We start from the raw sequence: 16572 nt of genomic DNA on the forward strand, positions 1-16572 counted from the left end.
AAAATACGAGTTGCAAAACATCTGTTCAGATGGATCTTCCAGAAGACACAGCAGATGCTGTACATCCATTTTTACCTTACCTTCATGCTAATGTCCTCATCTGCCTGCTTTAAGTCACTTTAAAAAGTTAAGTAAGCCTAAGGTATCAGTGCATGTATGTTTAACAGAAAAGGAAAGGCATAAGCAGTTTTTTAAGGAGCATTTTTCATCTGCATATTTTTTTAAAAAATTGTCGAACAGTTGTATAATGTTGACTAGCAGGATCAAACTCATTGAATTCCGTATGGCATGCCCTGCTTACTATTTTCTTCATAAAAACTCAAGTAGGTGATTGCAAACAGGCTGACAGTGTCTACTTAAGAGTGATAGTATAGTGCCACCTAGTGGAATATTGAAAAAAGTGGCTCAACTGTGTGGTCACTATTTTCTCTATCTGTTAGGAAATAAGCAATGCAAGTCCACTTTAATTCTGTGTCCAAGAATTAGAGGCCAAGTCATTCAAGAGAATTCTGGGATTGTTTAGAACAGAAATTTTGTGTGTGAGAGACAAAATTAGCTTTAGGATCTTGAACCCCCCTGATATTTTGTCCAAATTTGACTATTCTTTGTATATGCACAGTATTTTCAGTCAGTTGTTTTCCACAAATTCTTAAAGGAACCCATAGCCTAAAAGGTTAAAAACCAGTGAGTCACAAGTTTTCTTTCTTCCTGAGGTAAATCCCTGGTTTAAATTACACAAGAACATCACATTTAAAATTAGCAAGGGAGGAGAGCCCTGATATAAACATCCCACTCAGAGACAGAGAAGCCCTCCTCTTCCAGAAAGTTTGACACCATTTTGAAAGCACATGGACTTGTCAGCATTGTGCATGAACAGAAGACCAGGACTCCTTTTCCAAACTGTGTGGACTCTCATGTGTTCGAGAGCAAAAGCAGGTTTCTTTCTTTCCCACCAACGGCAATGCAGGTCACCTTCTATCATGGAGTGAAAACAGAAAACTTAGGGACCCTATAGGCAACTGTCTCAGAGCCATCTCTGTACCCCTCTTCTTCCTGACTTAGCAGCAGGCTAGAGAGAAATGGCCAGGGGAGTACACCTCACAGAGCCTGAGTGTATCTGACAAAGAGGCCAGAGTTTGCATATTAAAGTTCTTATTGAGGACCCTGAAAACATGTGGCAATATTCCACAGTCACAAATGTATGTGCTGACCTTACCCTTTATCTCCAGTATTGGAAAAGTTACTTGGCTGATCCAAACATTCACAGATTGATTTATTTTTTAATAGCATTTTCCCTGTATTTGTATAAACATGAGATTAAGCAACAGAGCATTCACCTTTTGGGAAAAAAAAAGCCCAGCAATAAGACTGTAAACTGAGACATTCCAGTCCTTATTCCTGCAACCTTGGGAAATGCTTCTCCAAAGTTTCAGTTCCCTCCTTCATCCAGAAAATGAGAATGACAATACAATAGTAATTCACAGACTTGTTCTGACAATCTCATAGGCTTTTTTTTAATGTAAAGACATTATAATAACACCTTCCTTTCATAAACATGGCTTCAGGTAAAAATACATTATACAAAGAATTGCAAAATGTAGTAAAGAATGTCATTATTAATATAAACTGGGAATACAGTTCTATCCAGAAAGCTGCCTTAGCTATTCATGTTGAAAATTAAATGTGAAAGTGCATAGCCTGCCCCCACCCCTTCATGGATAAAGGGCCTGTAGTCCAGAGAAATAGGACATCCATCGGACATGGCTGTGGAGTGGCACAGCCAGGAGAAGAGCCTGCCTTTCGTACTGTGATTTCTCAAGCTATCCCAGGCACCATGATGCCCCACAGCAATGCAGCATGCACTGCCCATCCCTCTCCAAGATCCCACAGAGCTTGGTGATCATTGTACTTCCTTCTAGCTCTATCAGCTCATCTGTATTAATAGCTCTCCTCTCCATCCAGAGTATAAGCCCAGATTCGTCCACACCCGGCAGACACGTTCCTTATCTGTTGAATTTGAAGGAGAAATATATGACATAAATCTAGAAGAAGAAGAATTGCAAGTGTTACGACCGAGGACCATTGCCAAGCGCCACGATGAAGGCCACCAGCTCTTGGGAGATTACCAGTCCGCTGCTGGTGATAATGGGGATGAGATGCTGGCAGACAGCAACAATGCTGTGGGGCCACCCACCACTGTCCATGTGACACACAAGTAAGATGGCTTTCATGGGTCCCAGGGTAGAGGTCAGTGTTACCTCACACCCAGTGTCATCACTATTTGCATTTTGCTGAAAATAGTGTCACTCAGTGATGCAGTGCCTGAAGGCTGACCTGTGTAACAAGGAGCTTAAGGAAGGAATGGGGAGTCTAGACCATCACAAATTTAGACACATGCTTTAGTTTCCCATTACAGCTAACCAGCTGGGAACCCAGCCAGAGCAATTCTATCACGTCTTGATTTAGCAGGCATAGGTGGAGTTCCTGTCTAAATAGTTACCCATGGAAGCATCTAGAAACAGATGGAAATAGTTCTGGGACTGCTGGAGGTTCTCCATGCTCCTCAGCCCCCATGACTTAGAGCATTACACAATCAGGCCACAGAAATGTAACACACCTAAGGCAGGGAAGTGGATCCCAAAGAGGCTTCTAGAATATTGGTGTGGAGTAGGAAAGGATATAAGAGAGATAAAAACCTGACCTGCCACAGACTGTGAAGAACAGAGAGGTTTTTGAAGTCACACAGACGGCAAAGGGATGTGGTCTCTATAACTTAGTAGACTCACTTGATTCTTTAGTTCCTCCCAAAATTTACTTACTCTCTTGATAGGGAAATATTTTATTTCTGAATTACTAGATCTTAATTTTATCCCCAGTTTCATCACTTTGGGGTCACTGGGTAGTATGATCTTAGCTAGAATTTTTACCCTTGGGTCTAATCTAAAGTTATTAGAACTACATGCTCATATGCACCTGTCTTTATTCCTGGGACTGTTGCTTTACTTCAGAACTTAATGGATGGGACTGGGGGTATAACGCAGTTGGGAGAGTGTTTGCCTAGTGTACACGAAACCCTAGATTTGATCCTCGGTACCACATAAACTAGGCATGATGGCACACACTGTAATCGGAGCACTGGGGAGATAGAGGCAGGAGGATCAGAAGTTCAAGGTCATCCTCAACTATATAGCGAATTTGAGGCCAACCTGGATAAATTAGACTTTATGAAAAAAGAAAAAGAAATAAGAACCTTGATGCAAAAACTGGGGGTACAGTGTAGCTCAGTGGTAGGGTGCTCACCTAGCATGCTAGAGACCCCGAGTTAGATCCTCAACACAGCGAAAATGAAAGGGTGAAACAATTTTACAAGTTAGTGGAATACTAAGGTGTTATTTAACAAAGAACGGGGTGGACTGAGCACACTCCTCATTCTGTACTTTTTTTCAGTCAGCCATTTGCATTGTGGTTATGAAAATCTCTCTTTTTTTCTGTGTATACTTACTGGCGACTTTAAAAGCTTAAGTCTGGAAATGGAGCCTATTTCAGTGGTGTGAATGTAAAAAACTGTCCTGAAAGATGCACTTAGGGATGATCAAGTCACAAAGAGGTGACACTATCCATTGCCCAGCCAGCAGCTAGGGCACTTTCTCATTTACCTGTGTCCAGGAATCAGCTCTATGCGTAGTGCTTTTATCCACTCTGAGAGGTTGGAGATAGTATGCTTTCTTTGGTGTCTCTACATTAGAGACAGCAAGCCCGTTTCTCACAGATCTTGTTTGGTTCCACAGATGCTTTATTCTTCCAAATGATACAATCCATTGTGAGAGAGAGCTGTACCAATCAGCCAGAGCATGGAAGGACCATAAAGCATACATCGATAAAGAGGTCAGCGCTGGGGCTGGGTTGAGCTCAGTGGTAGAGTGCTTCTCTAGCATCAGCAAGAACCTCTGTTCCATCTCAGCACCACAAACTAACATGCAAACAAGTAGAAAGAAGTCTGCATAGCTGTGTGTGCAGCCACCAGCCCTGCTGTGACTAGTGGGATGTTCCATGTATATACATCATGTTTTTTGTAATTGCATGAAAACTAGAAAATCAACCAACATATTTATCTTCCTCCAATGATGTAGATCCATTGAAGGCAAGGGTGGGAAAGTGGGGATTAGCCCAATGGTCTTTTGTACAGTTTTTAGAAAATTATTCACTCATAAAAGAGGCCCTTGTTAATGTTTGTCTGTAACATATTGGTTGCAGTAAAGAAGTAGATGTGTTCTATAACTAGTTTCTTTTAAGATGGTCATTTGGAATAGTTAGAATTATGCAATACAACAAATAAGGTGAACAGTACTTTGTAAAGAAAAGTCCTGATCTTCGAAGGTAATTGTATATGTTTTTCAGATTGAAGCTCTGCAAGATAAAATTAAGAATTTAAGAGAAGTGAGGGGGCACCTAAAGAGACGGAAGCCCGAGGAATGTACCTGCAGTAAACAGAGGTGAGCATGCACCCCAGGGTCCACTGCTTCCTAAATGTGCTCTTGCCTGGGCCGGAGTCATTAGCACAAGGCTTGCTTTCCTTACCAATGCAGAGCTCAGTAATGAACGTCTTGCCATATGGTATGGCTGGCCTCACCTGTTGAAGTCAAATTAAACAAACAAGCAAAAGGTGAAAGCAAATCCTACTGAGCTGAAATAGTGACAAAAGAATAACTTTCTATCTTCTCTGTTACTTTTTAAAGAAATATTTTATTTATTATTTTTATTTATTTATTTTATGTGTATGAGTGTATTGCCTGTATGTATGTGAGTGCACCCGTGTTGTGCAATGCCACGGCTGCTTTTTTTAAAAATGTGAACTGTTGGAACAAGTGCACGATCATAAAGACTCACTTTGTCATCTTCTGGCCTGCAGCTATTACAACAAAGAGAAAGGTGTAAAAAGGCAAGAGAAATTAAAGAGCCATCTTCACCCCTTCAAGTAAGTAACTGATTTTCATGTTTACTGGGCGTCGTGGACTGTCTACTATGATTTGCAAAGCTGGAGGGAGGGATCCCTGTGTTCCAAGTGGGACTGCTCTGGAAGAAGTAATCCATCCAGGAGGGCATGTTGCTAAGGGAGCGGAAAGCACAGGCCTCACCAAAGGGCTGTAGGATCCTTCTGGAGTCCTTTGGTAGAGAGCCACACAGAGTTTCACTCTAACTGCATGCTGGCTCTGCCTCACACAGGAAACCAGATTCTTCTCCACGCATGGCCATTCATAGAAAGCCATGGAGAGTAGATGGTTAGGGTGTTCAATAGAGCAACCAGAAATAACACTGACTTCTCAGAGTGGAAGGAACAAAGTTATTTAAACAATAGCAACATTTATATGTGTGAGAGACCTAGTATTTGAAAATCAACAAGATGTAGACTCTACGTGGAATTTTTGTTGTTCTTCTTTTTGAGACAGGGTCTCCTTGTAGCCCCAGCTGGTCTGGAACTCACTATTAGACCCGGCTGGCCTTGAACTCACAGAGATCCGCCTGCCGCTGCCTCCCGAGCATTGAGATTAAAGACATGCACCACCATACCTGGCTGGAAAATTTAAGGTAATTTTTTAAAAATTAGCTTTCCAAACCTATCTTTTAGAATTTGTCAAAGGAGTTTTTAAAACCTTCAGTTCCAAACCATCTGGTCCAACTTGGCATTCATTGACTCTGTGACTAGCTGAGAGGAACTGAGCTACCCGGAAATGACGTCATTTGTCCAAAGGTTATGGCTGGAGGATGCACTGCTTCATGCTGACATTTAGCTCCATTCATGCTTATGTGTAAAAGAGCGTTACGGGTTAGTAAAGTTCTAAGACAACTGTCATTTAATGAGTTTGCCTCTGTTGCTGTGGGTTATATTTTGAAGCCCTCTGTGAAAAGCGGAAGTCGTCTGTCACAATGGAGCTGGTGGCTTGCATGTATTCATGTGTACAAGGCTCATTACAACAATCCTACTTTTCATCAAGAAAGTACCTTTTTTGGTCATCAGAACAATTCCTTCTGTTGGTCTAGGGAGGCTGCTCAAGAGGTCGACAGCAAACTGCAGCTCTTCAAGGAGAACCGGCGGAGGAAGAAGGAGAGGAAGGAGAAAAAACGGCAGAGGAAGGGGGAAGAGTGCAGCTTGCCTGGCCTGACCTGCTTCACACACGACAACAACCACTGGCAGACCGCCCCATTCTGGAACCGTAAGTCCGGCTTTCCAATGGTACTTCCTACTGCAAAACAGAGAGTGTGTGTCTCCTACCAGGATCCCTAGGCTAGAAATCCCACACATAAAAAGTAGAAATTCTGGGTGATCCAGAGAAGAAAATACTCTATTGTTCTATACTCAAATCATTTTCCCAGAAAAATTATTTTTTTCCTTTGGAAAATTTTGTTGGTTTGGTTTTTATTTTTTTAATGTCTCACTATGTAGCCCAGGCTGCCCTGAAACTAGGTAGCCCAGGGTGGCCTCCTATTTGTAGTCCTCTTGCCTCAGCTTCCCAAATGCCAAAATTACAGATGCATACCACACACTGGTTTATTTTTTCCCAGAAATTTTTCGTATTTTTCTTGAAAAACACCAAGTCGCTCCCTGGGCTTTTCTTCCTGATATTTCACACAGAGGCCTTGGGTGGCAGATACTGCCTAATAAACCTGTTCAGATCAATAGCAATAAACACGTAAGCAGTTTTACCCCAAGAGGATTTGGTTGTTTGCTTTAATTCTAGTGACACTGTATTATAAAAGGAAATAAAAGTAAGGTAAAGTAATGCAGGATAATACAGGGCACACTCTCTAATTATCACTGGTCACTTTGGTGGGGTCTGGGCTCCACACAATTACTGAATTTTATCTGGAACTGCAGAGGATGTGCAGGCATTGTGCACTTTTAAAATGAAAGTGTTTATTTTCTTTGGTCTGTGCACAGCATTCACAGAACAGTAGAGGGTTAGTCCCCTAGATTCTTTTGGCACATCGTTGAACTGAAGGCTTACCAGGAGAGCTGATAAAACCCCCAACCTCCAATTGTGAGGGGTCAGCAGAGCCCACCCAGGCTGCCTATCAAGCAGGGATTTGGAGCTCTGAGGAATCCACAGATCATTCCTTCAGAAGCTGGAGGCCCTGTCCAGCATAAGCGTTGCATTACCTTTCAAATTTGTTGCATCTTGACTGATGTTCATCTTTGCATGCATTTTCACAGTGAGGCCCAGTGACTCTTAGCCAGAGCGCTCAGCTTTTAAAATGGCTCCTGAAATGGAGTTTAGGAGTCGCCAAGGTCTACTCAGCTTGCTGGGGTTCTGTCCCCATCACACTTTGATTCTAGTGTGGAGGGTAAAGAAAGAAAGTAAATAAAGTAAACAATTATAATTTCTTGTCATGGACTGAAAGAAGCAGTGATTACATTTTTAATGGGACCCTTTAGAGAAGATGAAGATGATGGGTGTGTCAGTCAGCTTTCTGTTACTATAGAAAAATGCCAGAGATAATCAACTCAGTCACAGTTGTAGAGGTTGCAGAGTTTGGGGCTTGTATTGGGGCATCATGGTGGGAACACGAGACAGAGGAATCTGTTTACTTTATGGTAGTGTGGAGGGTAAAGAAAGAAAGTAAATAAAGTAAAACAATTATAATTTCTTGTCATGGACTGAAAGAAGCAGTGATTACATTTTTAATGGGACCCTTTAGAGAAGATGAAGATGATGGGTGTGTCAGTCAGCTTTCTGTTACTATAGAAAAATGCCAGAGATAATCAACTCAGTCACAGTTGTAGAGGTTGCAGAGTTTGGGGCTTGTATTGGGGCATCATGGTGGGAACACGAGACAGAGGAATCTGTTTACTTTATGGTGGGTGGCCTGGAAGGAAAGAGCTAGAAAGAAGAACAGCATCCCACTGCCCCTTCAAGCTTATGCCCCAATGACATAAGCCCTGCTATCCCACCTTATAAGGTTTCCCCACCTCCCAGTAGCACCCCTCCAGGGCCGTGGTGACATTTGGTATCCAAATTACAGCAATGGATCTCTGCCAAAAAGTGAAATCTAAAGAGTTGGGGGAAAACCAACTGTCCAAGTGGAAGGGGTCAGCTGAGAGACAGTATGAGCAGGGATCCAGAGGAAGTAACCAATTTGATGTGCCCAGGAGTAGAAAGTCCCTTGAAGAACAAAGATCAGGAAATTTTAGCTTAACCATGTTAGAAGAGGGTCTGCTTCCTCCATCTTGGAGGCCATCTTGCCTGGGCCACCATCCTTTTTCCCCCCAGCCACTGGCAAACTCCCTGTGTGGCCTCCCTGATGCCTTTCCTGCCCTCTCCAAGACATTCTGCACAGTTAGAATGACCTCTTTAAAATTCTTTTAGATGTCTTTGTGTTTTGTCTGCATGTATGTAAGTGCACCACATGTGTGCAATACCCGTGGAGGCCAAAAAGAGGTATTGGATCCCCTGGAACTGGAGTTATAGAAGGTTGTTAGTTACCATGTGGGGGCTGGGAACAGAACCTGGGTCCTGTGCAAGATTAGCTAGTACTCAAACATGCTGAGCCATCTCTCCAGCCCCTGGAACGATCTCTTAATAACATCCTATTTATTTCTTAAATAAAGAGCAAAATCCTTACATATCCAAGAAAACCCTATATGCCGTCCAGTCCTACTCTAGGGCCATTTCCTCCCTCTCACTTTAAAAAAAATTAAATCTGGGGACTGGAGAGATGGCTGAGAGGTTAAGAGCACCGGCTGCTCTTGCAGAGAAGCCAGGTTCAATTCCTAGCATCACACAGTGGCTAACAACCATCCGTAACTCCAGTTCCAGGGGATCCAACACCCTATTCTGACTTCCATGGGCATTGCATGGTACAGGTGCACTTACACACATTCAGGCAATACACTCATACACATAAAATAAAAAATAATAAATTTTTAAATTAAATTTTATTTACTTATTTGTATGTGTATTTATTTGTTTGTCTGAGTGCTTTCAGGATGCCATGGTGAACATAGTGGAGGTCAGAGGACAACTAACGGGAGTCAGTTCTTTCCTTCTACCACAGGGCGTTTGCATATGTTGGTCCCTTTTCCTAGAAGTCTCTTGCTCCTGTGCCCACCATTAGCTCTCTACTTACCAAACATATATTGATCTCTAATATTTCAACTATAGCATCTCTTCTTATGGACACTGTACTGTAGACTACATTAAGCTGTTACACAGTCAACCCTCTATATACATGACCAAAGATGGTATATAGTCAGGAAAAAAATTCCATATAGAGCATGACCAGATGTTTTTATCTGGTCACAATTTCCTAAAGAATACAATATAATAACTATTTATACAGCAGTCATATTATTAGGTGTTTTAAGTAGCCCAGTGAGGATTTAAGTTTGCAGGAGGATAGGCATTTGATATGAAAGATTTGAGTATCTGCTGATTCTGCGATCCTCAGAGCATCATGAAACCAATCCCTGTGGATGCTGAGGGCCATCTGAACACTGCAGCAAGCGCTGCCTTTTCTCCATGGAACGGGCCACATTTGTAATTATATGTCATTGTTTAACTTTGTTTTCATTTACCATTTGTCATCCCCATGAGACTGTAGGGTAGATAAGGCACCATGTCTCTGTAACAGTGTGTCCCCTGACCCAAAGGACGTCCTTCAACAGCATCAGCTGAGGAACAGAAAAGTGCACAATCTTGTCCAAGATCAAACCAGCTCATTTCAATTTAATCAGTCTTTGTGTGTCTGCCACTTGTGTTGCTGTGCCAGGGACACAAGGACAGGAGGGGGGACAAGGTGGTCACCTGTGTCACTTGGCTCTTGGGAGCAAAGTAGAACCTAGACTTCATTCAACCCACACAGGTGCTTTTTTCTGCACGCAGCATCAGTCTTGGTGTTTGGGATACCAATATCCTATGACAGTGGTGCTCAGAATATATTTCCCAACAGCCCGCAATAAAAAATACATTCATATCAGGGTCCCAGAGACATATGTTTGTATGCATTCCTGTAATATGTAATCTATACATTGTATATACATACATATATACATATGTATATACATATGTAATCTATACATTGGAGGAAAATTTTTAAATAATTTAAAAAGTAATACTATGTGATATGCTTTAATATTTCTGTCTACTTCACATCTTAATTGTGTTATGCCATTTACTCGCCATACCAACTTGTGCCTGTGGGGTAGCAGTAGATATTCCAAAGCAATAACAACGAAAATAGAAGAGAAAATCAAGTCAGTCCAGCACATCAGCCTCCCATGCAGTAATTTTAAACATCTTAAAAGATTTATTTTTATGTGTCTGTATGACTGGGTGAATATATGCAGAGATGTGCACGTAGGTGCATGAAAGACCAGAAGAGGGCACTGTATCCCTCAGATCTGTGGGTATCGGGCATTTTACAGGACCCCTGGCTTGTTATGTGGATGCTGAGATCTGAACTCCTGTCCTCTTGACTGCACAGAAAGCACTCTTAACTCCTAACCATCTCTCCTTTAAATCTTTTTTATTCCATACCATATAAGTTGCACAACTGAACACACAGACTGCATTCAACTAGGCTATTTGCATACTACTATACTAACTTGCCTTGTGTATTATGAAGATACACAGAATGAAATTTTAATTAAGCAATAGGAGTAAAACATCTTTAAGAGTAGTTTTATTTTCATCTTCGGAGGTCTCCAAAGGTGTGTACTCACTCATTTACTTAAAACAAAAATCTCAGTGCCACAGCTTTTATGCAGTGCACCAGGATACATTACCTGAATGGAAGATTACTCAGGCAGATGCTGATTCAGTAGACTGCATCATTAGCATGCTGAGGCACTCGGGAGTTTCCATTTTTAAGACCATCATTAACTAAACAGTTGTTTACTGAAATTACACTTTAAATTTTTCTATCATCCCTGAGATTTATCAATTATTTGTTCAAAGCAATCGGAAGTTATTCTACTTGTATATTTTATGAAACAAGTTCAAAACCCATTTAAATTATTGATTTGAAAGATTTCTATAGATTAGAAAGTTCTGGTTCCTTGAACTTTAATGTGTAGATGTGAGCTAAATGTTCATATATAGAGAATATAAATTATGAAAGACATGCTTACAGTACTTTTGGAGGGAAAAGATCATATAAAGATGAAAATATTCTAACATATTTTTTAGACAGAGTCTCATTATGTAGCCCTGGCTACTCTGCAGAGTAGGCTGGCCTCAAACTCGCAAAGATCAGTCTTTCAGCCTGCCCCTGCCTCCCTAGAACTGGGATTAAAGGCTCCTACACCACCATGCCTGGCTTAATCATCTATTTTTATGACATTCTTTTCTTTTGTAGAAACATTTCTGGGGTATAGGAGTGGTGAACATGAAGAACACAAGGAATCTTGGGTCACTGAAATGCAAATCTCTGTAGGATACTGGAGTGGCTGACACATCATTGTCCAAACCCTCCCGGCATTCAGGAGGCAGAGACAGGAGGATCAGTAGTCTGAGGCCAGCCTGGGTTTACATAGTCCAAACCTGTAGACTAAGCAGCATCAAAAATAATGTGCCAGGGCAGGTTCAGACACTGAAGCAGGGGAGCACTGTTGTGGGTGTCAGGAGCAGCCTGCGATAATGGGAAAGAGATGCAGCACTGTGCACGTCCCTTCAATTTTTCTGTGAATCTGTAAAACTACTCCTAAAATGGGGCTGGAGAGATGGCTCAGCGGTTATGAATGCTGGCTCTTCTTGCAGAAGACCCAGGTTCGAATCCCAGCACCACCATGGCAGCTAACAACTGTCCATAACTCCAGTTCCAGGGGATCTGACAGCCTCTTCTGTCTTCCGCGGGCATTGTACAACACGGGTGCACTTACCTACATGCAGGCAATACACGCATACACATAAAATAAAAATAATAAATAAATTTTTTAAAACTAGTCTTTTAAGATAGTTGAAAAAGTAATCACTTCTCACTCATTGTTTCAAAGTTCCCTTTCAGTTTAAGGGAACAGCTTCAATGTCTATAATGTTGCATAGAGCTGGCCCAGAAGCCAAAAGTTAGCACTTTAGCCAGACCCCCAAGCTGCAGTTGTCACCTACATGACTCTGGGCCTCAGTCTTCCCATGCATAAGTGGGTATAGAAGTAGTAATATGTCTCTAACAGTTATTGAAGTATTAAATGATCTAAGTCATTGCAAGCATATTATGTCCAAGATATATCCATCCACTAACTGTGCCTGTCCTGTTTTAAGAGCTATTTCCTAGAAAGCGCATTTCTGAAACTCTATCATTACAGGAAAGATGATTACGTTTAGAGCCTTCTCCATTTTTACAGAGAAGAATGGGTGGTTTGTTTCTAAATTTGAGCCTTTCCATGATATAACAGGTATTTATGGTCAAAGCTTGTCACATGTTAAAGTGTCGTAGGAAGGATCTGTGGGTAACTTAATCAGAAAAGTGCTTGCCACATAAGCATGAGGACCTAAATTCAATCCCTATTACCCACATTTAAAAAGCCAGGCTTGGTGACTATACTTATAATCCCAGTGCTGGGGAGCTAGAAACGGGCAGAGCCCAGGGGCTTGATGGCCAGCCAGTGTAGGCTACTTAAGGGACTTCCAGGCCAGCAAGAGACCCTGTCTCAAGGTGGATACTACCTGAGGAATGGCACCTAAGGTTGTCCTCTGACCTCCACAGGCGCACTCACACATACACACACAAAATATTGTAAAGAATCTTCAGTGATTACAAATGACATTATCTACAAACCCACAAAGCTGGGCTCCATCCCTGTTGAAAACTCTGTCTTTCCACTGTGACACTGGCTATGTGACCCAGGGTCAAAGTGAGGGCAATAGTTCTCTTTATGAAATAGCCATATTTTTCTTCTTTCAAAAAAGATAAAAACATGCAGAATTCTCATGCCTGAATGGGACCCCCTGCATCAAACCCTTGCCTCCCAAGTCTCAGGGATCATTGTGGAAGAGGGGGCAGAAAGATTGCAAGAGCCTGAGGTGGTGACCAGAAGGAAACAGTGTTTTACAGACAATAGGGCATTTACTCCTATGAACTCACAGCAGTGGTGACAAAATCCCCGCATAGAAGGAGGCATGGATTAGAAACCCCAATCGACCTGTTGACAACTGATAGCTGCTGAAAGAGGGAGAGTCAGGTTTCTAACCAAATACCAGGAGATGGACCCACACAAAAGGCATTCGGGGGCACAGATTAGATTCGCTAGACCTTCAAAAAAGTAATACAGGACATGAAATCAGGCAGGAAGGGGGTTACATACAGGGAAGGGGGCTGATTATGATCAAAATACATTGTATGAAATCTAAAAAAATTCAATAAAATATTTTTTAAATTTATTTTTTAAAAAGACTAAAATAACCATAAATAGAAGTCCCGATACTCCCCTCACAATCCACCCACTCACCCCACTTTGGAGACTACTGCCTGACAGAGTTAAGGAGAGAGTAATTTAATGGGCTGAAACTTGGCCTTGGTCTTCAGCTACAGGAGCGCCCTGTCTTTTCTAATTTCACAGCCAATTTGTGTGGAGGAAGGGATACGGTTGTCTTTGACATCAAATCACAGTATAAGAAATTCAGAGGCTGCCAGCCTGCCAAAGGTCGTTCATTCTTTTCATTTTTCTGTTTTTCTTTCTTATCCAACAGTGGGATCTTTCTGTGCCTGCACAAGTTCTAACAATAACACCTACTGGTGTTTGCGTACAGTTAATGAGACACATAATTTTCTCTTCTGTGAGTTTGCTACTGGCTTTCTGGAGTATTTTGATATGAATACAGATCCTTACCAGGTAAGATATGTTTTCATTTCATGAAGGTAGTGGAAAATGGAGTAACCAGACATGTACTGAAGTCAGTTATCTCGGCTTCTTTGTCCACAGCTCACAAATACAGTGCACACGGTGGAACGGGGCATTTTGAATCAGCTACACACACAGCTGATGGAGCTCCGAAGCTGTCAAGGGTATAAACAGTGCAACCCAAGACCAAAGGGCCTTGATGTTGGTAAGGGAAAATATTATTTCTTTCTAACCTGGAAAATTCTTTATGTTACCAAGTTTTCTGCCTTTGAAATATTTCCATATATAAGCATGTAATTCTGAGTACTTACAGAAGAAACCTTCTGAACAATTCCAAACATAATTTGATCTCTAAGTTTAGCTCTGGGTGAAGTCATGAAAGACCTATAAAAGATTTGGTGAATGTATCCTTCCAAACTCTTCCACAGACGCATTCTGTCAGCAAACCCTGATTCCTGACGCAAGCATCTATCAGAGGATGAGGTGCATGCTTTGGGAATTTCCTCGTTATTACCTTTAATGAGCCTAAGACATGCTCTAAGTAAGCCAGAGCTTAACAGAGACACACAATGCCTTGCCATCATCTGGAACCACCCCAACCTGGATGAATCCCTACCAAAGACACAGTGAATTCTACTTCTTTCCCCAGTCATTCCCATCTGAAAATCAAAATATTTTAGAAGCTTATTAACTTGGGATGGGAAATGGCATCAGGAAGATGTTCCCACAAAGCTTTGCAGTGTGTGACTGACTTCTTTCTCCTTTGACTTATGGAGATGTGGTTCTTTTCGGTGCTGGCCCCCACCTTTCCCTAGTTAATGAGAAAAGTCATTTGTCCTTTCATCATTTCTACAGAAATTTAACTTTCTGCCATTCATGAAAGGGGAGAAAGAAGTGGAGCTGGCCCAGCATTGGTATTGGCAGAGCCTGTCAGACCCTCAGGTTGACAAGCTGAAGTCACTGGCATTGGAAAGCAGTTTTCAGGAATTCCCCATCCCCAACACACACACTTGAGACAAGTTCTTACTGTATGTAGCCCAGGCTCACCTGGAATTCATTATGCAGCCCAGTCTGGACTTGAACTCAAGGTCTTTTTTTTTTTTTTTTTTTTGTCTTTTTAAGACATTGTCTCCCTGTAGCCCCAGCTGTCCTGGAACTCACTATGTAGACCAGGCTGGCCTTGAACTCACAGAGATCCACCTGCCTCTGCCTCCCAAGTGCTGGGATTCAAGGCATGCACCACCACGCCTGGCGAGTTTTTATCTCAGCCTCCCAAGTGCTGGTGTTATAGGGATGAACCACCATGTCTGGCCTGCAGGAGCCCTTTTTGTTTTTAAATTTTTTTTTCAGTGTTTATTTTTTTTAACTTTTACAAAAAACTTTATTGAGAATTTCATACATGCATATAAGGTGTTTTGATCAAATCCATGCCCACCCCCTCCCCTCCAACATTCCCCCCTCTGAAGAGGTAACCCTAAAATCTTTTAAGGATTCGATACAAGCGCCCAACTACTTTTGACATTTTTGGCCTTTGGAACAGAGTATGTTGCTCACAGGCCCAAGGACATCTTGACTTTTAGCCAAGAAACTGGCTACATTTCTCTGGGGTCTTTTTATCCTAATTATATTTATAATTGTGTGTGTGTGTGTGTGTGTGTGTGTGTGTGTGTATGGCTGTGTCTGTGTCTGTTTCTGTGTCTTTGTGTGTGTCTGTGTCTTTGTATGGGTTTGTGCATGCGGGGGCAGTCCCCAAAGAGGCCAGAAGAAGGTATTGGATCCCCTGGAGGTAGAGTTACAAGCAGTTATGAGCTGCCTGATGTGGATCCTGGGAACCAAACTCAGGTCCTCTGGAAGAACAATTGTACATGCTCTTAACTGTTGATCCATCTTTCTAGCCCTGAAGGAGCACTTTTAATGCAGTCAAGTTTCAACCTATGGTTTGTAGGTCCTGTGCAAAGCCAGGATCCCCAGCAATAAAAGTGACAGCTCTCTGGTCATGTGTCTTGAAGGGAGAAATGGGGGTCCCCTTACAAAGTGATCCCCCTCCTTGCTTGTCACTTTCACCACTACAGGATCCCAGTGGCTTTCCTGCAAGAATATGTAAGTCCTGTGAGAGTGTCTAGACCTCACTTTTCAGTCAACACTTACTGAAAATTCATTGCCAGCCAAGCAGGCACCAGACTTGCAAAGCAGGTCTTTAGGTCACTGACCTCATTCAGCTTAAGTCCTTTGAAATATCCTGCTTATATATTGGCATTTTCCTGAAATCAAAGAAAAGAAGAGGTACAAAAAGGGAGGACAGCCAACCCACAGAGGCCTGGGAGCTAAGCCAGACCGTGAGAGGCGCTGGAAACATTACACACAGATACGGCTCCCCAAAAGCATATGGTACCCTTAACTCATCAGTGATGACAAAAGAGCTCCACTGTGCGAATCTGATAGGTCCTTAATGGTGAAATGTCAGGCCAGGTGGAGCCTGTTATTGCTCATATACTAAGTAGGCAGCTCTGCTTTCTGGAGTGTTTCTAAGGGAGATTATTATTGTTTTGCTTTTTCAAGTTTTTTTCGTTGTTGTTCTCAAAAAATAACCAAAATTTAACTTCTACTCAGAATTACATGGACTTCTAGAAGTACTTTTCTTACTGTTTTTAGATAAGCTTTCCTTTCTTATCCCACTCAACTTTTATATACAAACTTTTTTACCTATTTTTACCTGTTTTTTTTTTTTTTTTTTTTTT

At 41.8% G+C, this 16572-nt stretch overlaps 1 protein-coding gene across 1 annotated transcript in view; it reads left to right on the forward strand.

The window, feature by feature from the left end:
• Sulf1 (sulfatase 1) overlaps positions 1-16572 on the forward strand; it is a gene marked incomplete in the record, with an annotated part of 77851 nt that overhangs the window by 50329 nt on the left and 10950 nt on the right. The window contains 7 exon segments of the mRNA XM_029553996.1: positions 1963-2215; positions 3789-3885; positions 4399-4493; positions 4910-4975; positions 6040-6212; positions 13683-13825; positions 13916-14039. Coding sequence (XP_029409856.1) covers positions 1963-2215; positions 3789-3885; positions 4399-4493; positions 4910-4975; positions 6040-6212; positions 13683-13825; positions 13916-14039 — 951 coding nt within the window.

The sequence above is a fragment of the Nannospalax galili genome, unplaced genomic scaffold (genome assembly GCF_000622305.1).
Source record: "Nannospalax galili isolate Female #2095 unplaced genomic scaffold, S.galili_v1.0 scaffold102, whole genome shotgun sequence".
Taxonomy (NCBI): domain Eukaryota; kingdom Metazoa; phylum Chordata; class Mammalia; order Rodentia; family Spalacidae; genus Nannospalax; species Nannospalax galili.